The sequence below is a fragment of the Megascapheus bottae genome, chromosome X (genome assembly GCF_031878675.1).
Source record: "Megascapheus bottae isolate mThoBot1 chromosome X, mThoBot2.hap1, whole genome shotgun sequence".
NCBI classification, from domain to species: domain Eukaryota; kingdom Metazoa; phylum Chordata; class Mammalia; order Rodentia; family Geomyidae; genus Megascapheus; species Megascapheus bottae.
This window is the reverse complement of record NC_143547.1, coordinates 28,843,139-28,869,110: the sequence shown is the minus strand read 5'-3', so window position 1 is coordinate 28,869,110 and position 25,972 is coordinate 28,843,139. Positions and strand designations below refer to the sequence as shown.

General features: G+C 44.4%; 1 protein-coding gene across 1 annotated transcript in view; it reads right to left on the bottom strand.

Annotated features, from left to right (window-relative positions):
- Positions 1–3,199: 3,199 nt before the first annotated feature.
- Usp11 (ubiquitin specific peptidase 11) overlaps positions 3,200–25,972 on the bottom strand; it is a 28,159-nt gene continuing 5,386 nt past the window's right edge. Inside the window, exons 3-22 of the mRNA XM_090325643.1 lie at positions 16,283–16,392; positions 16,028–16,158; positions 15,789–15,906; positions 13,787–13,932; positions 13,583–13,644; positions 13,359–13,458; positions 12,778–12,951; positions 12,531–12,689; positions 10,361–10,585; positions 10,149–10,232; positions 9,945–10,039; positions 7,753–7,959; positions 7,244–7,296; positions 6,495–6,779; positions 6,330–6,400; positions 5,612–5,724; positions 4,285–4,434; positions 4,066–4,181; positions 3,795–3,883; positions 3,200–3,708 (exon numbers count right to left, since the gene is read on the bottom strand). Of these exons, the coding sequence (XP_090181769.1) occupies positions 3,574–3,708; positions 3,795–3,883; positions 4,066–4,181; positions 4,285–4,434; positions 5,612–5,724; positions 6,330–6,400; positions 6,495–6,779; positions 7,244–7,296; positions 7,753–7,959; positions 9,945–10,039; positions 10,149–10,232; positions 10,361–10,585; positions 12,531–12,689; positions 12,778–12,951; positions 13,359–13,458; positions 13,583–13,644; positions 13,787–13,932; positions 15,789–15,906; positions 16,028–16,158; positions 16,283–16,392 (2,623 nt within the window). The 3' untranslated portion in view covers positions 3,200–3,573. The remainder of the gene's footprint in view (positions 3,709–3,794; positions 3,884–4,065; positions 4,182–4,284; positions 4,435–5,611; positions 5,725–6,329; positions 6,401–6,494; positions 6,780–7,243; positions 7,297–7,752; positions 7,960–9,944; positions 10,040–10,148; positions 10,233–10,360; positions 10,586–12,530; positions 12,690–12,777; positions 12,952–13,358; positions 13,459–13,582; positions 13,645–13,786; positions 13,933–15,788; positions 15,907–16,027; positions 16,159–16,282; positions 16,393–25,972) is intronic.

Sequence of the window (25,972 nt, the reverse complement as noted above, 5' to 3'; positions counted from 1 at the left end):
TGTCATCCTGCACTCAGCCTTCCTTCCCCAGAGCACGAACAGAAACTCCATGCAGCTTCATCAAGGCAGGAAAATCTCTCTCTCCCCCAAAAAACCCCCTCCTGAGGAAGTCCCTCCAGCTAATATACCCTCACTCTAGCTCCCAGCAAAGAGCGATAAACAATAACACATATGTAACCAATCGTAATCAAGTCTTGCGCCCTGCCTCTTGCGCCTTGCCTTGTCTCAGCAGAAAGTTATTAGACATGGCGTTACTTGGCCCCCAACACAAGTGCTCTACCATGGAGGTATATTGATGATCTAGTTCATTTTTTTGTATTAGTCCAGTGCCAGGACCTGTACACTGTATACTGTCCTTGAGCTTTTTTGCCCAAGGCTAGTGCTCTACCAACTTGAGCCATTGCTCCATTTCCAGCTTTTTGCTGGTTAAGTGGAGTCTCATCTACATTCCTGCCTGGGCCGGCTTCAAATTGTGATCCTTGGATCTCAACCTCATGAATTGCTAGGATTAGAGTCGTGCACCATCAGCACCCAGCTTCTTGTTCATTTCTCTTATCCCCATGACTATACTAATGTCAGATCATTCTACAGTGAGGCTTGTCTCTGTGTGTCTATTGTCTTATTTTTCCTTAGTCGTTCACATATTATCACATTTCAAGAAGTCTTCGGGCTAGATGAGTTGGTCACACCTGTAATCTCAACACTTAGAAGACTGAGGCAGAAGGATTACAGGTTCAAGGCCAGCCTGGGCTCCATAGCAAGTTCCAAGCCAGCTTGCACTGCATAGCAAGACCCAATATGGTTTTACTTTGACATGAGATTGGTCATTGACTATCTGTAAGGGGGCATGCCTCTTAGGTTCCGTCCATTGTATGTCATCTCTTTTGGTTTTCTTTCTGCTGCTGAGGATGAAGCCTGGGGTTCTGTATATGTTAGGTAAACACACTACCAGCCTCTGTGTCAGCTGTGTGTGTGTGTGTGGTCTAGCCCTGGGGCTTTTGTTCAAAGCTAGCTCTTTACCACTTAAGCCACAGCTCTACTTCTAGTACTTTTATGGTTAGTTGGAAATGAATCTAAGGGATTTTCCTACTTGGGCTGGCCTGAAACCATAATCCTCAGATCTCAGCCTCCTGAGTAGTTAGGATTATAGGCATGAACCACTGGTACCCAGCTTTATGCCTGCTTTACTTTTGTGTGTTGGTTATGGGGCTTGAACTCTGGGCCTGGGTTCTGTCCCTAAGCTCTTCAGCTTAAGGCTACAGCTCTACCATGTTGAGCCACAGCTCCACTTCTGGTTTTCGGGTGGCTAATTTGAAATGAGTCTTATGGACTTTCGTGCCCAGGCTGGCTTTGAACAATGATCCTTAGATCTCAGCCTCCTGAGTGGCTAGGATTAGAGCCATAAGCCATCAATGCCTGGTCTATGCCTGCTTCTTAATCTATACAATACAGTGATGATAGTGATTCAATCATGGTCTTTAAAGAATTCAGTGGTAGCATTTGAGTTCCTGGGTTGACATAACTGAAACTAGTACTTCTGCAATTTGCACATAAGTTATTAATACCTCACAGCAATGGCTTCGGTTCCTTCCTGTCAATGACGAGTGATCAGGAGGTATGTGAGTGGCAGAGTTCAGGCAGTGTTCTTTCTAGAGAGTCCTGCCAAGCCCAGTGTGGAGGCAGTGTAAGGGGAGCAAGCTGGAGGAATGCTGTGAGAGCAGCCCTTCAACTGCCCCAGTCAGGAATCTCTCTCGCTCTTCTCCCTACCCCTTCCCTCCCAGGGAAAGGCTGGGTGGGTTATTTATGTCCAGCTGCCACACATTTGCTCTCCCTCAGCTGTCTTCACTTGAGCCAAGTTATTCAGAAGTGAGAGTTGACTCCTATGGGAAGGGCCCAGTGGGGGACATTGAGTACACACAGCAGTCTTGATGACAGCAGGGGACTTGCTTGGGGTGGTATGGTCAGGGTCCTGGTTGGGTGAGGGACCAAGGGCTGGGGCACCAGAGACTCAAGTCCCATCAACTGGTCAGCTGTTCTAACATGTCCAGAACATTTTTCAAAGGGGACTAAGTCCTCTCAGAGGATACTATTAGTGTCTGAGATGTGGGCTGGTGTATATTATTTGTGTGTGTATGTGTGTGTGTGTGTCTGTCTGTCTGTCTGTCTGTCTGTCTGTCTGTCTCCTGGGGCTCGAACTCAGGGCCTGGGGCCTGGGCACTGTCCCTGAGCTTCTTTTGCTCAAGGCTAGCACTCTACCACTTGAGCCACAGAGCCACTTTCAGCTTTTTTTGTTTATGTGGTGCTGAAGAATGGAACCTGGGGCTTTGTGCATGCTAGACAAGCATTCTCCCACTAAGCCACATTCAGAGACCCTGGTGTATATTCTTGTGCCCCAAAATGACACATGCCTACAGAGATGACTGTCTTCCAGGTACACCCTTTGTACCTCAGGTCTCTAGACAGATATGCAGAGTGGGAGATCCAGACAAGCAAATGCCCCATCTCCAGGTACTGACTCCAGTGTGACTAATGAGACACATGGACTTCCTCACCAAATGTGAGCTATTTCTGCCCTTCTATGCCTCAATTTCCCTATCTGAAACCACAATTGACAACCCTGACATGAAATGATACAATGTGAGGATTGAGATGATATTTGGAAAAGGCTTTGGAAAAAGCTGGGTATACATTTGGTGCTTGGTGATTAGTATCTGGCCCACAGATGGGGTAAAACAAACACTTAAAACAATAACCAGCCTATAACGTCTCTTGCTTGTGTTGGTAGCATGGGGATAAGAATTTAACTGGTTATTCTTGAACTTCTTTTGCAATAAACCAATTTTATAATCTTTAAAAAAAAAACAATAACCAGCCTAGCACTGGTGGCTCATGCCTAAAATCCTAGCTATTCATGAGGCTGAGATCTGAGGACTGCAATTTGAAGCCAGCCTGGGTAGGAAAGTCCATGAGCTACTTATCTCCAATTAACCATCAAAAAGTTAGAAGTAGAGTCTTGAACACAAAAGCTCAGGGACAGCACCCAGGTCCTGAGTTCAAGTCCCAGGATCAACACACACACACACACACACACTCAACACATACAACACTTCAAAGTACACAGAACCTAGGCCTAAAATTTTTACCTACTAGGTCTGTTGGAGGGAAAAAAAGTCCACTGCTGTGCAAGAACAAACTGGAACTTTTTTTTAATATATATATGTATATCACATACACAGCATAAGGTACCGGATCTCAATAAGAAAATACACTCTGTGTTCAGATTTAACCCCCATCACCAACCACTAAAAACACTCCAGCATCAGGAGAGAGGGATGGGGACACATAAATAAGACTAGGAGGGAGGTCACTGCTCTATGGGGCACACAGGTTGGGGCACAGTGCCTCTTCCTCCTGGAACAGAGCAACGCAGCAGCACAGGAGAACAGTAGCCACGAACTAAGCCTGCAACACCTGGTGGGGGCACTGAACACTTGCAAGAGAGGGCAGACATGAGAAGCAGGGTGGCAGAGAGAGAGAAAGGTCTTTCTTCCCTCTAGCAGGTCCTAGGGCACCTCAATTAACATCCATGAACTCAGTGCCAGGTGAGGACTTGAAGGCAGGGGAGTCTGAGGGAACAGATGAGTCAGGCTGAGGCTGGCGACGTGCCACATCCTGCCGTTGGTAGAACAGGACATAGGCTGCCTTGGACTGCAGGGAGAGGATAAAGGTCAACATGGCTCTGGGGAAGGGAGATACAGATAGGACACAAAGAGAAGGGAGAACAGAACTGGTACCTCAATCTGATTCTCATTCACAGGTGAGACGCTGTTGTCATCAAAGTAGTGCCACTGGCCGCTGTCCTTGTTGCAGGCAAATGTTGTATCTGCAAGGGACCAGAAGCCATCTTTACCCACCCTTCCTGGTTCTCTGAGGTACCTAGATTCCCTCCCCGGCAGCTCTGTGTAACCTCTCCTCCAGCCTACATGCTTAATCACCCACTGGGGGCATCCTGACCCTCTTAATCCAGACCCCCAGGAACTGCCCTGCCCACCACACAGCACATACAGTGACCATCACGCATGCCCCCGTAGTGGTTGGAAACTGCAATGAGATCGTATTTGTACAGGTCTGGAGCCGACTCGTTTTGTGGTTTGATGACGAACTCAGAGAAGTCCAGATCCCTGTGGATAAGGAGGACACATTTAATCCTGTCCCCACCCCCTTCCCTGCTGGTTTTCTTTCTCTACTTCCCCCCCTACACCTTCCATTCTCAAGTTCCCTGACCGAATAGGAAACTGCACCAGGGTGTCCAGCTTCTCATGGGAAAACTTGGAAAAGGAAAAGCGCTTCAGGTGGATGATGAGGATCTCCGGTAGTGCCCACAGATCCAGTTTCTTGGTAGCCAGCTGGTGTTGCTTGCAGGAAGAACAGTACCTACAGACAGATTCCCTGTTACCTAGGCATGGTCCAGCTTCTATGTGCCCTGTCTTGTCCGCTCTTTACTTAGATTTGGTTTAACAGAAACATGGTCTTACAATGTAGCCTAGGAGGTCCTTAAACTAGTCATCTTCCTGACTCTACCTCACAAAGACTATGATAAAGACTAACAAACAGTTGCTTTCATTCCCCTCCCCCTCCCTCCTTCCTGCCCTGGCACTGGGGTTTGAACTCAGAGCCTTTCACTTGTTTGGTTTTCTTGCTGATAGCTGATACTTTACTACTGGAACTCCACTTCCAGCCCTTCTGGGTTTTTTTGTTTGTTTTTTAGGCTGGCCGTGGGGCTTGAACTCAGGGCCTGGGCACTGTCCCTGAGTTCTTCAGCTCAAAGCTTTGCTCTACAGCTTTGAGCCACAGCGCCACTTCCAGTTTTCTGGTAGTTAAATGGAGACAACAGTGTCATGGACTTTTCTGCCTGGGCTGGCTTTGAACCACGATCCTCAGATCTCAGCCTTCTAAGTAGCTAGTATTACAGGCATAAGCCACTGGTGTACGGCTTGCTTTCTTCTTGTTGCTGCTGCTGTTAGTTACTTTGGAGTTAGAATCTCATAGACTATTCTGCCTAGGCTGGCTCTAAATCATGATCCTCTGGATCTCAGCTTCCTGAGTAATTAGAATACCAAGTGTGAGTCACTGGTGCCCAGTTCAGATTTTATTTTATTTTATTTTTAAAGTCTTTATTTTTTTGCCAGTCCTGGGCTTGAGCTCAGAGCCTAAGCATTGTTTTTGGACTTTCTCAAGGCTACAGTTCTACCACTTGAGCCTCAGCACCACTTCCAGCTTTTTTCTATGTATGTGGTGCCAAGGAATCGAACCCGGGTCTTCATGCATGCTAGGCAAGCACTTTACCACTAGGCCGAACTCCCAGCCCCCTAGTTCGGATTTTAAAGGGTACTCTGACTTTCAGTTTGCCTGGAATGTTTTCTCATTTGTTCTCATTTATACTTCTGAAGAGTCTGTGTGTGTGTGTATGTGTGTGTGTGTGTATGTGTGTGTGTGTGTGTCCAGTGTGGTTGGAAGGAGTTGAAGTGGACAGAGAATCCCTTGACAAGGAACTGGACCCAGGCAAGAAATGCCACCCACAAAGTCCCTCCCAGCCATGTTGGATTCTCACCAGGGGTTTTCTTTCTCCAGTGTCTCCATGGTGGTGAAGAGCTCGATGCACTCTTGCAGCTGCACTGGGGCCTTCTTCAGTACATAGCCCACACAATCATGTTTCACATATCCCTGGCAAGTGCACAGTGGGATATGGTGTAAGGAGGGCAGAGAAACAGAGCCAGGGTCGGGATGGGGAGTCACAGGCCAAATGAAGCTAGGAACTCCAGGTTCTGGGGCTCCCATAGGTGTTTAAGTGTTAAAAAAAAAGGCCCAGGTCAGGTGGTGGTGGCTTACACCTATAATTCTAGCAACTTGGGAGGCTGAGATCTGAGGATCCTGGTTTAAAGCTTGACCAGACAGGAAAGTCTATAAGATTCTTATCTCAATTAGCCATCAAAAAGCCAGGAGTGGAGCTGGTGCTCAAGTGATGTGATAGAATGCTAGCCTTAAGCACAATAGCTCAGGGACAGTGCCCAAGCCTTGTGTTCAAGCTCCAGGATGGTCGGTCACACACACACACACACACACACACACACACACACACACACACACACACACACACACACACACACACACACACACACACACACACACACACACACACACACACACACACACACACACACACACACACACACACCAGGCCCAGGCTAGCAATGAGGAGAGGATGTTTGGATGTGTGAAGGTTTGAAAGCATGAGCTCTAAGTACCCTCATCCCTGTGGTCCTGTTTACCTCAGCTTCCACCTCGTCATAGTAGCGTCTCTTCATCTCCGGCTCCCAGTCCATGGCGATGTATGGCTGGGCTGAAGGTGCAGAGGTGATGGTAGTCATGGCTTCTGTTGCTAGGAAACCCCACCCCTCACACCACTGCCCCAGTTCAACTCCCAAAGGACATACTTTGTATTTCTTCAGGGGAGGTGGAACGGTCACTGGTCCCATTGGAGTTGACTGTCTGCAGGGTGAACAGTTGCTTGCGGCGTCGCCTTGGTGGCCACTGAGATGAATGAAGGTGGTTGTCCAAGAGAAATGAGCATCTTCTATTAATGCCAGAACTGGGCCCAGGCTGTTCGGGCTCAGATTCTTGGATGTTGCCTTGGTTGGAGGGTCCAGGGATTTCCTCTTTCCCTTCTTCATCAACAATGGCTTCATTTTCTTGCTCCTCCTCCTCATCATTGTCATCTCCTGGGGTAGGGAAGATGTCAAGGATGGGAATGTGTGAGCCCCAAGGGACTGAGCTGCAATGTACACCCCAATGAACCCTGTATGTGGTTCACCTGCCCCAACCTACCACCCACAGCCCCTCATTCCCATGTAGGCCATAGAACACATATCTAAATCATCATCATCATCATCATTATTATTTTTTTTTTTATTTGGGTGTGCTGGTCCTAAGGCTTGAACTCAGGGCCTGGGCACTGTCCTGGAGTTTTTGTGCTTAAGGCTAGTGCTTTACCACTGGAGCCACAGCTCCACTTTTAGCTGTTCTGGTGGTTAATTGGAGGTAAGTATCTCATGGACTTTCCTGTCAGGGCTGGCTTTAAACCATGATCCTCTGCCTTCTGAGTAGCCTGACCTATAAGAATAAATCACCAGCATCTGGCCAAGATCCTCATTCTCCTTGAGCCTATCTCCCTCCTTTCTCTCACCTTTCTCATCTCCATTATCCTCTTCATCTGAGGTGGGTTTAGTCACATAGCGTCTGCAACAGAAAAAAGAGAGAAAGAGAGACTTGCAAGGCTGGGGTACAAGGAGGGTGTCAGCAGAGCTTACGGTTAAGGTTTTGGTTTGGTGTTGATGGAAAGCAAGTCTGCAGTGAACCTGCACACAAAGAGCTCCTAATTTGGGGCAGGAAGGTGTGAGATAGGGATGTAAATACAGAGAGGCTGTGGATGCCATGCCAGCAATAGCCCAAGAATACAGACACTCCTGTGCCACACATACTCAGCTGTGAATTCCTCTCAAGGAACCTCTGAGAGGTGGACTTTGGAGTCAAACGCATAATAAAATGCTTTGTAAAATCCTATTAAGTTCCTTTGTGGCCCTGTGAAGTTTTCACTGTCTTTTGAATGCTGATGGGAAAGGTCCAAAAACCAGCTGAACCCCCAGGTCTCAGTTCAGACCCCCACCTCTCTATCCCTGGGAAGGAGACACTTACGAAAGACGGTAAAGCAGGATGTTATACAAGCCCTCCCAAGAGAACCGGTCCCGCGGCACTGAAACCAGCAGAGGGTGCCCAAAAAGTATCAGACCATAGTAGGAATTGTTGTAGTCCCGGGCTTGTGTGCGCTCCCGCAGGTAGACAGGAACTACAATGTCATCTCTTGAACCCTCAGTGGGCTCAATCCGGCCTGTTACCTCATATCTGTGGGAATGGACATCAGGTCACACATAATCATGGTATCCCAAGAAAGTCTCACTGACTCTACCCCCAAGTGTTCCACTTACTTTTTCTTACTGGTCCTAGGGCACTGTCCCTGAGTTTCTCTTATTCAAGGCTAGTGGTCCACCAACTTGAGTCACAGTGCCACTTCTGGCCTTTTCTGCTTATGTGGTACTAAGGAATTGAACCCAGGACTTCATGCATATTGGACAAGCACTCTACTACTAAGCCACATCCCCAGATCCTCCATTTAGTCCTATGGCCTGAAAACTTTTTTTTTCTTTTTGCTGGGTCTGGGTGCTATCCCAAAGTTTCTTTTTGTTCAAGGCTAGCATTCTACCTCTTGAGCCACAGCTCTACTTCTGGCTTTTCTGTGATGAACTGAAGATGAGTCTTACAGACTTTCCTGCTTAGGCTGCTTTTGAACTGTGAACCTCAGATCTCAGCCTCCTGAGTAGCTAGGCATCTGGCTGAAAACCCTTTTTTAAAAGGGTTTGAGAATGTGAAAGGATATCAATGTATGTGAATTAATGCACCTTCTATCTGGCAAATATCATGTAACCCTTTTACTAATTACAATAAAAAAAATAAATCATGAAAAAACATAAATAAAAGGGTTTGAGAAACAGCTAAATGTTTTATGCTTTACAAACTATTGTGTAACTAATAGTACTTTATGTGCTGGTTTAGAAGTATTTTAGTCATACTAGAGGGCTGAGAGGGTTAACAATTTTTGGGACAGAGTAGTTTAAAAACTCTTTTCTTGCCAGGCGCAGTGGCTCAAACCTGTAATCCTAGCTACTCAGGCTGAGATCTGAGGATCACTATTCAAAGCCAGCCTGGGCACTAAAGAACGTGAGACCTCTTATCTTCAATTAGCCACTAGAAAATGGGAAGTGAGTCTGTGACTCAAGGGGTAAGGTGGTAGCATTGAGCTGAAGTGCTCAGGGACAGTGCCCAGGCCCAGATTTCAAGCCTCATGGTCCCCCCTCAAAAAAATTTTTTTCTTTTGTAAAATTTTGTTTTGTTTACAAATAAATTTATATACAAAACCATGTTTAATTTTAAGTTGCCTAAAGATTTTTTTTAATTTTCCTGTGACTGGGGCTATAGCTCCAAGAAAAAAAAATTAAAAAGTGAGACTGGGGCCAGGAGTTTGGCCTAGAGGTAGAGTGCTTGCCTAGCATGTACAAAGACCCAGGTTTGATTCCTTGGTACCACATACTTAGGAAAAGCCAGAAGTGGTGCTGAGCCTCAAGTGGTAGAGCTCTAGTCTTGAGAAAAATCCAAGGACAGTCCTCTGGCTCTGAGCTTAAGCCCAGGACTGGTAAAAAAAAAGTGAGACTGGGAGCCAGTGGCTCATACCTATAATCCTAGCTACCAGGAGGCTGAGATCTAAATGTTGTGGTTCAGAGCCAGCCCTGGCAGGAAAGTCTTGAGACTCATCTCCAATTAACCACCAAAAAGCCAGAAGTAGAATTGTGGCTCAGGTGGTTGAGTGAGCAAAAAGGTCAGAGACAGTGCCCAGATTCTGTGATTAAGCCCCAAGGCTGACACCAATAAAAAAAATAATAAAAAATAGAAGCTGAAAAGAATGGCTAGGCACTGCTAGCTCCTCCTATAACCCTAATGACTCAGTAGGCTGATGAGGATAGCAGTCTGAAGTCTGTTCAGAACAATTTATCTCCAATAAACTAGCAAAGGACAGGGTCATAGGCCTGGATCAAGTGCTAAGATACCAACCAGAAGCAAAAACAAGCCTAGTGAGAGCCCAAGTCCCTGAGTTCAAGCCCCAACACTGGCAGAAAAATAAATAAATATATTGAGGTATGGCCTCATGGTAAAGTGCTTGCCTATCATGTTTCTGAGACTCTGTGGTCCATCAATAAGCCTGTCCCCACCCCACCCCCCAAAAAGTATACCAGATTATAGTTCAATCACTATTCCTACTTGATCTCCTCACTCACACAAAGATATCATCACGGTCCAAAATGCTGCTCAGAGGATCCTCCAGCTGGTAGAGCTTATAGAAACGGTGACTGAAGACATCGGTCACTATCATCTGGGAATGGGATGGGGGGTGGCTGGTCAGTCTAAAAGATCTCCCTAGGGCCTTGTGCCCCCTTGATACTGAATCCCAACCCCCTCAGCCTGCATCTACAGTCTCTCACCTTGTCTGGAGCAATACCAGTGTGTTTGGACAAAGCCACACACAGATCGGAGATATTGCCTTTCTTGGGGACTACAACCCGGTGCTAAGGAAGAAACAATGTCCACAACAGATCAGAAGGATTTGTGGTAAGTTAATACATGAAACGCTTGACATGTGGCAAAGTAATCAAAACAGATTTCATGGCCCCTATTGTGTCCCCAGCCCTCCCACCTGCTCTGGCTTGCGGCGAGGATCCATAGGAATGAAGAAGACCTCCAAGACCCTCTTATGGCAGACAGGCAGTGGAACGCTGAGGTAGCAGAAGGGGTCGAAGGTCACAGATACATTGCCACAATCAGGGCACACCAGCGTGGACTTGAAGAGGCCATGGAAAGTGTCCACGATCACAGAATCATTCCGCCGTTTATGGTTCTGCCAGGCCTCCTGAGCTACCTCCTGTTGATAGCATGGATAGGTAAGTGGAAGGCTTGCCCATGGCACAGGGAAAGCTTGGTTTGGCGATATTCATACAGAATAAGGAGAGTGTTCAAAGCCAGCTATGGAATGGCAGCTCCTATCTGGAACCCATGCTCACTGTCAGGACTGGGGTTTTTGTGGTTAGAGTTCACTCTGAAGTGGATATGAAGACTGACTGGTGCTAGGGCTATGGCTAGAACTGAGGTTGGAAGCTGGACAGGTGGCTCACACCTATAATCCTAGCTACTTAAGAAGCTGAGACCTGAGGATCATAGTTTAAAGTCAGCCCAGGCAGAAAAGTCCTTGAGACTCTTATCTCCACTTCACCAGCAAAAAGCCAAAGTGAAACTGGGCTCAAGGGGTAGAATGCTAAGTTTGAACAAAAATAGCTCAGGGAGACCAGGAGTTTGGCCTAGTGGTAGAGTGCTTGCCTAGCATGCGAGAAGATCTGGGTTCAATTCCTTGTTACCACATACTTAGAAAAGCCAGAAGTGGTGCTGTGGCTCAAGTTGTAGAGCTCTACTAGCCTTGAGAAAGCCCAAGGACAGTGTTCAGGGCCTGAGTGCAAACCCCAGGACTGGAAAACAAAGAACTCAGGGATAGTGCCCAAGCTCCGAGTTCAATCCCCAGGATTGGCACAGACACAAAAAAGGAAACACAAACAAAATTAAATTTTTATTATAACCTATCATTTTAAAATCAATATCCAAAAAAAGTACAAAAATACTAACGAGTGTGTATGTGTCTGTCTGTGTGTGTATGTGCACCCATGTGTGTATGTGCGTGTGACTTTGTGTGTGTGTACTGGTACTGAGACTTGAACTCAGCTCCTGCTTGGCTTTTTTTGCACAAGTCTGGTACTCTACCACTTGAACTACAACTCCACTTCTGATTTTTTTTGCCAGTCCAGGGCCTAGGCACTGTCCTTGGGCTTTCTCAAGGCTAGAGCTCTACCACTTGAGCTATAACACCATTTCTGGCTTTCTTCTACATATGTGGTACCAAGGAATCAAACCCAGGTCTTCATGCATAGTAGGCAAGCACTCTACCACTAGGCCAAACTCCCGGCCCTGACTTTTTCTATTTTTTTACTTATTTATTTTTTGCCTATTCTGGGGCTTGAACTCTGGGCTTAGGCACTATCCCTGGGATCCTTTTACTCAAGTTCTACCACTTGAGCCACAGCACCACTTTTCTGTGATTAATTGGAGCTAAGAATCTCATAGACTTTCCTGGCTGGCCTAGCTTTGAACCACAGTTCTCAGCTTTTAGTCTCCTGAGTAGTTAGGATTATAGGCATGAGCTACCAGTGACTAGCACTTCTGGCTTTTTGCTAGTTAATTGGAGATAAGGAGTCTCTTGAATTTGTCTGCTCAGGCTGACTTTAAGCTTTGATTCTTAGATCTCAAGCTCCTGGAATAGCAGAAGCCACTGTTCCTTGGCCTGGCTGGTATTTTACACAAGTATATTTACGCATAATAGATATAACCATGAGCAAGAAGGATGCCAAGAATGAACTCAGAGTATTTCATTTTGCCTTGCTAGTTGTAGCTGCTACTTTTCATGGGACTATTCCCATCTCTGTATTATAAAATATCTAATGGCATGCAGCTGGGTGTAGTGGTAGACACATGTAACCCCAACACTTAGGAAGCTAAGACCAGTCTGGACTACATAGTGAGATCCTATCTCCCCAAACAAACAAAAGCGTAAGAAAAAAAAAAACAAAAACAATGAAGTCTCCAGTAGTTAAAAATAAGAAGAAGAAGAAGAACTGAGGTTGGAGCTGAGGTCAGAGCAGGGGAGCTTCAAAAATGGCAAGTATATCTAGCAGCCTAAGGAGACCAAAGACTCCCTGGGGTAGCAGGCTTAGTGTCATGAATGGGCCTCTCAAGATGGAGGACTTGTTTCAGGAGCAGCCTACCTGATCTGGCCTCCCATTGGCCTCACACAGTTCCACATATTCCTTATTCTTGACTCGATTGAGATCCTCATGCAGCCCATCCAAGAGGAATGACAGCAGCTCCTGGGAGTCATGCTGCTGGTAGCCCAGGAACTGGGTTGCAAAATGGCCAACCTTATTCTGAGAAGATGAGCAAGGCTGTCAGAGGAAGTGAGAGTTCAAAGAGGTAAGTGCAGTGGGGATGGGGTGCATGGGAGTGAAGGCACACCTTGAACACGTTAGGCACGATTGAGCGGTGATACCCAGACCATGCCTGCTTCACCAGGTCTGCATAGGCCTCGGCAAGTTCGCCTTTCATGCCCAGTGGGTTGCGGAAGTTGAGCTCATCCAGGTAGCGGTTGTTGAGGAAGTATTCAGTGAGCTGAGGCACATTGCTGAGGCACTGTAGGGGCGGGCATGGTGAGAAAAAGGCAGAAGAAAGGAGAGAAGTGGTCCAAGTGAGGATGTAGAAAACGAAGCAGAGTGAGGAGGAAAAGACAGGGTAGTGGAGTGGAGCCAAGGGTTGGGGATGAGAACTGAAGAGTCAAGGAAAGATGTTAATACCTCTGAGAAGGAAAAGCATGGTGGTAAGGAAAGAAGGGAAAGCAGGAAGCAGGTGGAGGAAGAAGGTGTTGATAACTCCAGAAGCAAATATGAGCAGGTCAATTCAGACTCATGGGGCCTTCAAATCCAACTTGACCGCTTGTCTTGTAGTCATCCCCCCACCCCCGTCCCCTAGCTCTATCCCCAACCCCCAGCTCTTGAAACCCCACCCCATGGCTGTGCCAGACATAGCTCTAATGGCCCAACCTGCAGGGCCGAGTTCATGAAGCACGTGTTGCCCAGATTGGTAAGGCCACAGATGCCCGGCTGGCCCTGGAAGTCTTCATCTTCTTCCGCCATGTTCTTCCTGAGGTTGGATGAGAAACCCTATCAGCTGAGGGCCTACTACACACAGGTGCAACAGTACTTGTAGGTTCAGTCTGCCTGTTGTGGGATGCCCCCACTCTGCACCAGACACCCCAAGGGCTCACATGCCACGCAGCTGTGTGCTGGGCCAAGTGCCATCTTTGTTTCGCGTCTCCATGATGACCAACTGGGTTGGAGAAAGAGAAAGGAGAAAGCAAAGCATGAGCAGAGGGCTTACTGCATTCCCAGACCTCCCTCAATTTCAGGGCTATCAGGTGAATCCATCTGGCAAGCTACTTGCACCAAACAAAAGTGTTTTGCACTCTTACCTGCCCAGTCTCAATGGCAGCATCAAGCAGTGTGATCTGTGTGTTGTATACCCGATCCAAAGAGCCCTCTGAGTTCTTGATCCAAAGGCGTGTGTCTTCCTGGGGCTCCACCAGAAAATGCTCCCGAGCAGTGCTCAAGACTACATCTGGGAAGGGTGATAGAATACAAACAGTATTTTCCAAGATGCAGAATAATCTAGCTGTCCTCAAAAACCTCAAATACGTGTCAAAATGCCTAATCCAACCTGGGCTCTAGTGGCTCACATCTGTAGTCCTACCTACTCAGGAGGCTGAGATCTGAGGATCGCAGTTTAAAGCCAACCTGGGCAGAAAAGTCCCTGAGACTCTTCAATTAACCACTCAAAAACCAGAAAGGGGGGGGGGACAGGAACATGGCCTAGTGGTAGTGTACTTGCCTAGCATGCATGAAGCCCTGGGTTAGATTCCCCAGAACCACATACAAAGAAAAAGCCAGAAGTGGTGCTGTGGCTCAAGTGGCAGAGTGCTAGCCTTGAGCAAGGAAGAGGCTCAGGGATAGCATCCAGGCCCTGAGTTCAAGCCCTATAACTGACAAAAAAAATAAAAAAGAATTATGGTCTGTTAGCTATTTTTAAAAACATGAACTAAAAATACTGTAAATGTGTGTTTAAAAAAAAGTTCCCAAGGACAGTGCCTGGGCCCTGAGTTCAAGCCACACAACTGGCAAAACAAAAACAAACAAAAAAACAGAAGTGGGGCTATATGTAGTTCAGTGACAAAGCACTTACCTACCAAGTGCAATAACCTGGGCTTGATCCCAGTGTCAAAAAAGACAAGACAAAAAAAATACAGCTTAAAAACCAGAAGTGGTGCTGTGAATCAAGTGGCAGAGCACAAGCCTTGAGCACAGAGGCTCAGGGATAGCACCCAGGCCCTGAGTTCAAATCCCATAACCAAAAACAACAACAACAAAAAATAGCTTAACCTAGCTGGGTGCCAGTGGCTCATGCCTGTAATCCCAGCTACTATCAGGAGTCTGAGATCACTGTTCAAAGCCAGCCTCAGCAAAAAAAAAAGTCTGTGAGACTTATCTTCAATTAACTAGCAAAACACAGAAAGTGGAGCCATGGCTCAAAGTGGTAGTGTTAGTCTTGATCAAAAGAGTTCAGGGACAGCACCTAGGTGTTGAATTAAAATGCCACAACAGAGAGAGAGGGGGGGGAGGGAGAGGGGAGGGAGAGAGGAGAGAGAGAGGGAGGGAGAGGGGGAGAGAGAGAGGGAGAGAGAGAAAGAGAGAGAGGAGGAGGAGAGAGGGGAGAGAGACAGACAGAAACACACACACACACACACACACACACACACACACACACACACACACACGCTGGGATGGGAGGGAGTATGGCCTAGTGGTAGAGTGCTTGCCTCCCATTCACAAAGTCCTGGGTTTGAGTCCTTGATACCACACACAGAGAAAAATCCGGAAGTGGTGCTGTGGCTCAAGTGGTAGAACACTAGCCTTGAGAAAACACAAAGACAGCACCCAGGACCTGAGTTCAAGCCCCAGGACTGGCAATAAATAATTAAATCTATTTAAAATTAAAAAAAAATCAAAACTAGGGCCGGGAGTTTGGCCTAGTGGTAGAGTGCTTGCCTAGCATGCATGAAGACCCGGGTTTGATTCCTTGGTACCACATACATAGCAAAAAGCCAGAAGTGGTGCTGAGGCTCAAGTGGTAGAGTGCTAGCCTTGAGAAAATCCAAGGACAGTGCTCAAGCCCTGAGCCCAAGCCAAAGACTGGCAAAAAAAAATCAAAACTAATCCACACTCAGGACTTGAGGACCCACCCCCCTCCTTCATACAAGCTACTGGAATGCAGCTCACATACCCTTAAAACCTTTGGCCATCACCTTCTTGGTTCTCCAGTCTGACTGATGTTCTTCTCAGAGGGTCCCAGCCTAACCCCCACACATCCTCATGTCACTGGACTATGATTTGTGAGGATCTCATGATCCTCACACTCACCCAGAGTATCAGTGTGGCTGAATTGAGCAGTGAGAATTGTGTCCATATCAGTGTGCTGGACCAGCAGCAGCTCTACTAGGTACACTTCCACTTTCTGGAGACTGGGCAGCTTTATGACCTGTGAGAGGAGAGGAGCATACACACACAGACATGTCCACCCTACTCACTTAGATACTTATATTCCAAGCCTACAAGCCCAGCGACTCTACCCAACCCCAGCACCCTCCTCTCTCATGTACCTTGCGCTCAATGGGTGGCTGGCCATGCTCTAGACCATACCAGCTGACCAGGTAATGCCACGCAGCTGCTGGGAGCAGCACATAATCCTTGCCTTCCACCAGGCCCTCCTTGAGGCGCCAGTTTATCTGATCTGCAGTGTTGGGGGGAGGAGGCAGAGCAGAAATCAATAACTTGGGCTTTTGGTCATTTGTAGACTGAGGAGATAGGAACTCCAGGGCAAGGCTGATGGGGGGTGGGAGGCAGAGGCCTAGTACCTTCAAAGAGCTCAGCATTGTTGATGCAGCCAGGAAAGGTGCTGGCGTCCTGGTCCCCTCCTTGCACGTACACCTCCCACTGTTTATACCAGTGCTGCTTCACAAGGAACCTGGGACCCAGACAGGCAACAAGAGTATAACATGGTTATCTGGGGAGGGGTGGGGGAGGTAGGGGGAAGGGGGTGTTTTGCAGCTTCTCTTTGTTAGCAGACTTAAGTGATCAGCTCATTATAATCCAACATGAGAAGTTGCAACAACATATACAAGCAAAAAAATTTATTCATTGAAACTGAGATTTGCATATTAGATGATCTATCTTTATTTTTTCCAGTTCTGGAGCTTGAACTCAGGGCCTGGGCACTGTCCTTGAGCTGCCTCAAGGTTAACCTTCTACCACTTGAGTCACAGCACCACTTTCAGCTTTTTCTGTATATGTGGTACCAAGGAATCGAACCCAGAGCTTCGTACATACTAGGCAAGCACTCTAGGTCACGTTCCCAGTACCTAGATGACTTATCTTCTTAGGATACTGATACTGGATTGAGGATGGAAAATGTAAACCAGGCTTGGGTTGTGAATGTCATTCCAGCATTTGGGAGATTGAGGCAGGAAGATGATTTGAATTTGAGCTACATAGCAAAATCTCATCTGTGTCAGGAAGGACTGAAAATTTTCTTGGTAATGGCAAACAAAATAATTCCACAGTACTAGGAAATTAGGTTTTATTATAGAATTGATTTCTACTTGTCTGTAGGATAATAGTTAAATTAGGTGCAAACTTTTTAGCCAATATGACTTACAGCTAACATTGTATCTATCTGTTTTGGTAATACTGGGGATAGACCCAAGGGCCTTGTGCATGTTAATAAGCAAACACATTATAATTGAGCTACATCCTCAGACCTAGCTACTTGTTGTATGTACACTGATTTTTCAAAGGTCGGATCAACAGAAACAAAGTTCTTCCATTAAGAAATGGATTTGATGGGCCAGGAGTTTGGCCTAGTGGTAGAGTGCTTGCCTAGCGTGCATGAAGAACCAGGTTGGATTCCTCCGTACTACTACATACAAAGAAAAAGCTGGAACTGGTGACAGTGCCGAGGCCCTGAGTTCAACTCCAGGACTGGAAAAAAAAGAAAAAGAAAAAAGAAATGGGGGGCCGGGAGTTTGGCCTAGTGGTTAAAGTGCTTGCCTAACATGCATGAAGACCCGGGTTCGATTCCTTGGTACCACATACATAGAAAAAAGCCAGAAGTGGTGCTGAGGCTCAAGTGGTAGAGCTCTAGCCTTGAGAAAGTCCAAGGACAGTGCTCAGGCCCTGAGCTCAAGCCCAGGACTGGCAAAAAAAAAAAAGAAAAAAAAGAAAAAAGAAATGGATTTGATAAGGTGGGCTTGGTAGTACATGTCTGTAATTCCAACACTTGGGTGGCCTGATATAGGAACACCTTGAGCTCCAGGACAGCCTGGGCTACAGAGCAAAACTCTATCTCAAAAATAAAATGAATTGCATAAATTTTGAAATTCTAGATTTTCAGAAAGTGAAAAAAATTAAAAATGCCAAACACAGTTCTAAGGTTTTCCTCCAAAAATGGAATATTACCATTGCTCATCAGTTTTGTTTTTTCATCAGTTTTGGCTGTTTTACTAGAGAAAAATGAACTTTTATTACATTTATATATAGAAAATCATAGCAACTGTTCTTTTCTAACCTTAAAAATGGAATATCTTGGCCAGGCCTGGTGGCTCATGCCTGTAATCCTAGCTACTCAGGAAGCTGAGATCTGAGGATTTAAGTTCAAAGCCACTAAAGAACATGAGACTCTTATTGCCAATTAATCACTAAGAAACAAGAAGTGGGCCAAGAGTATGGCGTGGCCTAGTGGTAGAGTGCTTGCCTAGCATGCATGAAACCCTGGGTTCGATTCCTTGGTACCATATACATAGAAAAAAAAAGGTGGGCATGGTGGCTCAGCCTGTAATCCTAACTACTCAGGAAGCTGAGATGTATGTTCAAAGCCAGCAGGGACACAAAAGGACCTGAGACTCTTATCTCCAATTAACCTCTAGAAAATGGGAAGTGAGGCTTGGCTCAAGGGTAGGGCAGTAGCCTTGAGCTGAAGTGCTCAAGGACAGAGGCCAGGTAGAATTCAAGCCCCATGATCCACAAATCAATCAATCAATCAATAAGATAAGGCCGGGAGTTTGGCCTAGTGGTAGAGTGCTTGCCTAGCATACATGAAGACCCAGGCTCGGTTCTTCAGTACCACATACATAGAAAAAAGCTGGAAGTGTTGCTGAGGCTCAAGAGGTAGAGCTCTAGCCTTGAGAAAGTCCAAGGACAGTGCTCAGGCCCTGAGCTCAAGCCCAGAACTGGCAACAAAATAAAAAATAAGAAGAAGAAGAAATAAAATAAGATAAATAAAAAAAGAAGTGGGGTTGTGGCTCCTGGGATAGGGAAGGTAGCCCATGCCCAGAGTTCAAACCCTTGACCCACAAAAAAGGGATAGCTTTATATAATTGTGGGATACATTATAATTCAAAACATTTATAGTGATTCAATGAGTAATGATTATTTTGGCTTTAAATCAATTTTTGTTTGTTTATTTGGTGCCAGTAATGGGGCCTGCATTCAGGGTTTAGGTGCTATTCCTTGACTTTTTTTGTTTAAGGCTAGTGCTCGACCACTTGAGCCATAGCACCACCCTGGCTTTTTCTTGGTAATTAGAGATGAGTCCCACAGACTTTTTGCCCAATCTGGTTTTGAACCACAATTCTCAGATCTCAGCCTCCTGAGCAGCTAGAATTACAGGCATAAGCCATCAGGCATATAAATTTTTGACACATAAAGGGTTTTTTCCCCCACCCCAAATATTTAATAGCCTCTAGCCAGGCATTTTGGTATACAGCCATAATCCCAACACTCAGGAGGATGAGGTAGGAAGACTGAGAACTGGAGCCAGCTTGGGCTACATATTAAGACCCTGTCTTAAAAAGAAAAAGAAACAACAAATACACACAAACATGTATTACCAGCCTCAAATAAACACGCTTTAATATTATTGGATGCTTTCCTAGCAAATTAGCCTCATAGATGTGATTGGTGGGGGGTAAGGGATTACCAGGTATTAAACTCAGGACTTTTCATATGATAATCATGTGCTACACCCCTAGATCCAATACGATTCATTAATATGCCAATTTTCCCTTGTTCGTAAAAAGGCTAGAGATATTGGGAGATGGAGGGCTAAAACAACCTTGGAATAGTGAGTCACACAAGTGGGCACATATTCTGTAGAACCGACCTTTTTGTTTTTGTTTCTGTTTTTATTTTTGGTGCACAAACCCTGCCTGATCTTATACCAGGATATGGTCTCCTGTCTGGTGGTTCATGCTACAAACCCCCTCCTCCTCCACCTACCCTGTCACACACCTTCATCCCCCATGCCTGGCTTTACTTGTCTCTATATAGTCAGTCTATGAAGCTAGTTTACAGTTAGTGGTACTTTCAAAGAGACACTGCTCAACCTAAGGGCAGATGAAAACTAGCATAAAGTTCACCTGGTAGCAAGACTTCCATATCTGGATCCAATCTGAAAAAAAAAACTCTTTACAGGTATAGCACAGTTGAATACTTGTAATTTGCAGTTAATGCTATGAAGCTCAACCTTCTATTGCTGCGGATGGAATCCAGAACCTTATACATGCTAGGCCAGCATTCTGCATCTGAGCTACACCCATAGCCTCCAACCTCAATGTGTGTGTGTGTGCATGAGTACGTGTGTTGGCACTAGGATTTGAACTCAGTACCTCCAGTTCTCCTTTGACATTTTTCACTTAAGGCTGGTATTTCAATCACTTAATCCATAGCTCCGATTCCAGCAATTGATGGTTAACTGGAGAGAAGAGTCTCAAAGACTTGGAAGTGGCTCTGTGGCTCAAGTGGCAGAAAGCTAGCCTTGTTCAAAAAGGATCCAAGGACAGTCTATAAAGCTAGTTTACAGTTAGTGGTACATTCAAAGAGACAGAGTTCAAGCTCCAAGACTGGCAAAAAAAAAAGTTTTGATTGTGCACCTTAAGCTCTTGGAAAAAGAGCAACAAACCAATCCCAAATCCAGTAGAAGGAAACAAATTATTAAAAATCAAAGACTTCTGGCTGGGCTGGCTTCAAACTATGATCCTTAGATCTCAACCTCTTTTGCCAGTCCTGGGGCTTGAACCCAGGGCCTAGGAACTATTCCTGAGCTGCTGCTGCTTTTTTTGCCAGTCTTGGGGCTTAAACTCAGGGCCTAGGCACTGTCCCTGAGCTCAAGGCTAGCACTCTACCACTTGAGTCACAGCACCACTTCTGGCTTTTTCTATTTATGTGGTACTGAGGAATGGGACCTGGTCTTCATATATGCTAGGCAAGCACTCTACCACTGAACCACATTCCCAGCCCAGATTTCAGCCTCTTGAGTACCTAGGATTATAGGAATGACCCACCAGTATCTGGCTTAACAACCTGAATTTTTATAGGCTTAATAAAGATTTCAAGTTTCATTCAAATTTTCACAAAACATTATTATATTTATTCAATTCAAATACACTTAAAAAAAAAACCAAATCACTGTAACTCAGAAATCAGTACACACCACAATCTGTCAAGCCAGGTGGAAGGCATGGCAAAAGTGTTACTGTTTCAAGAACACTCATATTTTCCCAGGTATTCAATTTTGGAAGGATTCTACCTTAAACTTTATCTTTTGAATTTTAACTTTCTTATTATTTGTTACTCATTCATAGAAAGTGGCTCATGTTACTTTTTTCTTTTATACTAGCCCTGGGGCTTGAACTCAGGGCCTGGGCACTGTCCTTGGACACTTTTTGCTCAAGGCTACTGCTGTGCCACCTGAGCCACAGCATCATTACCAGCTTTTTTTGTGTTTTTGGTACCAAAGAATCGAACACAGGGCTTTGTGAATACTAGGCAAGCACTCTACCACTATGCCACCCCCCTGGCCCTGGCTCAAGTTACTTGTTTATTAGTATATGAAATACATGCTTATGAAAAACATTACTATACGATTATCTTCTGTCCTCTAGTCTTCTCACGTCTGGAGAAAAGAAAGTTGGTTATTTTGGTTAATAATTCATATAAAAGTTTATAATTATGGAAAAGTAGAACAAATATGGCTATAAGGTAAGAAATAAGATTTTCTGCTTGTTAAAGTGATAAGTTTATTCAGACAGTGAATGTAATACAACATTGTTCTACCAAGTTTATTACTATAAAATATACTTCATATAGACCCCCGTTAGAAATTCCTTTTTGTCAACAAATCATTATTAACTCTTGGTGTATTGGGATTTGAACTCAGGGCTTCCCACTTGATAGGCAGTGCCCTATTGTTTGACCCATTATCTTCAGCCCTTCTTTATTCTAGTTTTTTTTCTAGTTATTTTTGAGATAATCTCACTTTTTGCCCAGACCAGCATGGACCATGATCGTATTTATACCTCCCCACTGTAGCTGGGATGACAGACATGTACCAGCACTGCTAGTATTTTTGTTGTGGTGGTTGACACGGGAGTCTCATTAACTTTTTTTTGCCTAGGCTGACCTGAAACCTCAATCCTCCCAATCCTAGTCTCCCAAATAGCAAAGAATTACAGGTGCAAGTTTCCAAGTTACCTCTTGCTTTCAAAAACAACCATCTGAATTTGTTGCTTAAACAAACTCTTAGCTAGGTACCAGCGGATTATGTCTGTAATCCTAGCTACTCAGGAGGATGAAATCTAGAGAAGCATCAAGGTTAAGCACCAGCAAGCCGAACAGGTAAGAGGCAGAGTTCAAACCCTGTATTGACAACAACAAAAATCTCATGTCTTATGTATCAGTGTATTTTCACAAAATGGACTGTAACTATTTTTCTTTTTTAATATCTTTTCAGTATTCTTTTTATTAGAAGATACTAGCTGAACAAGTTGTACATACATTGTACAATTATTAGCAAACACTGTAACAATTACCACATGGATATAATGTATCCCAACCTCATCCTCTTATTACTCCCTTATCTCCTCCACCTTCTGAAAGCGATTTCAACAAGTTTCATTGTTGTTTTTCCACATGGAAACAATCTCAATCATACCCATCCATACACCCTTTGTTAGCTCAACCCCCTCCCACTGATCCCAACCTTATTTGAGGGTCTAGTATTTTCTATTTGTCTTTCCTAAAATTCAGAACCGTGGCAGTTAAAATGTTCTTTTATGCTTAAACTAACTTTGGCACAGACCACAAAAAAATTGTTCCTTCACCCCTAAGTAAAATAGGAATAGTTCTATTTATCTTTACTTTTTCTGGTTTTTTTTTGGTAGGTCATGGGGCTTGAACTCTGGGCCTGGGCATTGTCCCTGAGCTCTTCAAGGCAAGGCTACTGCTACCCCTTGAGCCACAGTGCCATTTCTGGTTTTTTGATGATTAATTGGAGATAAGAGTCTCACAGACTTTAGTGCCCAGACTGGCTTTGAACCAAGATCCTCAGATATTACCCTCCCCAGTAGCTAGGATTACAGGCATGAGCCACCATGCCTGGCCTACTTTTTTTCTTTAAGGTCTGAGACCAGGACTCAAACATGGTATCTGATGCTTTCACTAATTGTTTGGCACTCTATCAACTGAGACATGCCTCCAATCCCTCTATTTATCTTAAAATTTCCAAAATTCATAAAAACTTTCATATCCCAACATTTTTCTGGTGCTGGGGCTTGGAACTCAGGGCCTGGATGCTGTCCCTGAGCTTCTTTTGTTCAAGGCTAGCGCTCTACCACTTGAGGCACAGTTCTACCTCCAGCTTTTTTTTTTCATAAGTTGCTGGAGATAAGCTCTCGTGGACATTCCTGCCAGGGATGGCTTCAAACCAAGATCCTCAGATCTCAGTCTCTAGAATTACTTTTTTTGTTTTGGTTAGTTATAGGGCTTGAACTCTGGGCCTGGGCACTGAGCTCTTCAGCCCAAGGCCAGCATTCTACTACATTGAGCCACAGCACCACTTCCAGTTTTCTGTTGGTTAACTGGAGATGAGAGTCTTGTGGACTTTCCTGCCTGGGCTGGCTTTGAATCACAATACTCAGATCTCAGCCACCTACGTAGTTAGAATTACAGGCATGAGCTACTGGTGTCTGGACTATTTTTTTTAAATATTGTTTTTAAATTATATATCAAAAAGGATTATCTTCTCAGATTAATTTGTCAACCACAGAGACTTAAGTTTTGCTATTCTCAATATGTTTCCTCAATATTTCCTGGCTGAACCTCCTATGAAACTGTGGGTTTCCCTTCATACATCTTCCTCAGGTTGGTACTTTACTCTGAACCCAGCCACCCTCCTTCCTTTACCTGAACACTGAGAGTGCTGTGAAGGTTTACCTGTTAGGAAGGTGTCCACATCCTGCAAAGACCTGCCCCGATTTCACTGCACAGAGTTCATTGCCAAAAAGAAAAGTCTGCATTTACCCTTAAGATATAAACTTTTCTCAGAAATTAAATCAATTCAGACCAAATTAATTGCCCATGTTTAGATCTGCCAGCTGGTAAGAAAAGAGATGCAAATATTAATACTGAAACAAAGGTTAGTTCATGACATCAAAATATGTTATAAACAAATCATTTCCTGACAGATGCAGCAAACCCACCCAAAATGGAGGACTAAAAACCTCCAGCTGCTTTGATCTTACCTAAAAAGGTGGCAATCAGCAAAACATGTTTTTTTTAAATACCCATAGCAGAGACAAACGGGTTTCAATACTGAATCAACAGTGGTGTGGTAATTTTTTTAATGAAGTAAAATTCATGTAACATAAAATTAACCCATTTTAAAGTGAACAATTCAATGGTATTTATTACATTCACAAGGCTGTTGCAACCACCACTCTACCTAGTTCTGAAACATTTTTATCACTCCAAAAGGAAACCCAGTACTAGTACTTTTCAGGGGGGTACTGATAAGAATGGCAGAATTTCATGTCCTATCTAATAATGACACAATTATGAAGGAGTATAAAGATGGGAAGGGGTAAGGATGAAAACCTTGAAGCCCTTCTGATCATGTCCAAATGGGCTATCAAATTCTGGTTATTGTTTATTTTCATTATAGATTTAGGTTTTTCTCTTTCTGGCTGGACAGCTATGATGTAATGATAGAGAAACACATCGGTTTTCTTTTTTTTTTTTTTTTGCCAGTCCTGGGCTTGAGCTCAGGGCCTGAGCACTGTCCTTGGACTTTCTCAAGGCTAGAGCTCTACCACTTGAGCCTCAGCACCACTTCTGGCTTTTTTCTATGTATGTGGTACCGAGGAATCGAACCCGGGTCTTCATGCATGCTAGGCAAGCACTTTAACCACTAGGCCAAACTCCCGGCCCCACACATCGGTTTTCTATTCCATATTTGGGGTATCTCAACTTGTCTCCCCAGTAACAAGCATACACATTTTACTGGTATTATTATTAAAAAGAACTCTGAAATATGAGCAAAGCTCTCTGGAAAAGGCTACAAGACGAGAGCCAATATGGGTGGTCTAAGATGGAGAGGGAAGATGTGTGTAATCAGGAAATTCCAGAAGAAATCAGAATATAAGCAGAGGACCAGCCTCATAAAGCCCTGCAGGAAACTGTAAAGATTGCAGCATTTATACTGCACACTATGGGAAGCTGGCATGATATTTTAGGGGACAATGGATATGTCTTAAAAAAAGTAATACTGCTTCTATAAAGGGAAAAATGGTACTCTGGTAGCTGAGAGAAACCTGGCAAACACAATCGTGACTGAGTGATCAACGTTCACATCACAAACCAAATCATTTGGATACCATGTGCCACCTGATAAATGAGAAGGGCTCACAGTATGCATCCAGTATTTCATATATGAAGTATAGTTTCATATATATATATATATATATACACTTCATATACGTAAAGGGAAATTGGAGATGGCAAACACTATTTAGGGACGCATACAGCGGTGGTAAAACATTAAATGTTAATTCAAAATTTAGGATATGTTTCTTCAGGAGCAGGGAAGGGAATGACTATCTGGGAGGGGCACTGAAGGATTTCTTAAGGTAAAGTTCTGAATTTTTTTAACCTGGGTGAATTCATACATTTTTATTTTGTCACTTGTTTTTACTTGAAATAAACTCATGAAAATGGCAAAAAATAATACAAAGATTTCCCCATATGCCCTTATTCAGATTACCCAAATCTAATGTTTTATCCATTTGCTCAACCGTTGTTTCTTCATATGCATCTTTTTGGTATTTTTATTTATTTTTAAGGCACAAAAATTGTGTTCATTTATGGTATACAGCATGTTTCGATACATGTATACATTATGAAATTACTAAGCTAATTAACATCCATTGTGTCACATCTCTAATTTGTAAAGTACATGTAAAAATCTATTTTTAGCAATTTGCAAGTATACAATAGATTGCCATTAACTATAATCACCATCTTATACAATGGGTCACCTAAATTTGTTCTTGTCTAACCCAAAATTTACATCTTTTGATCAACATCTCCCCAATTCATGCAATTTAACAGATGCTAATTTTTTAACCTTTTAAGAATAGGTTGCTTACATGATGAGTCCTTTTCTCTAAAATTTCAGTATTTCTCCAAGCCAAGAATATTCTTTTATCATCACAACA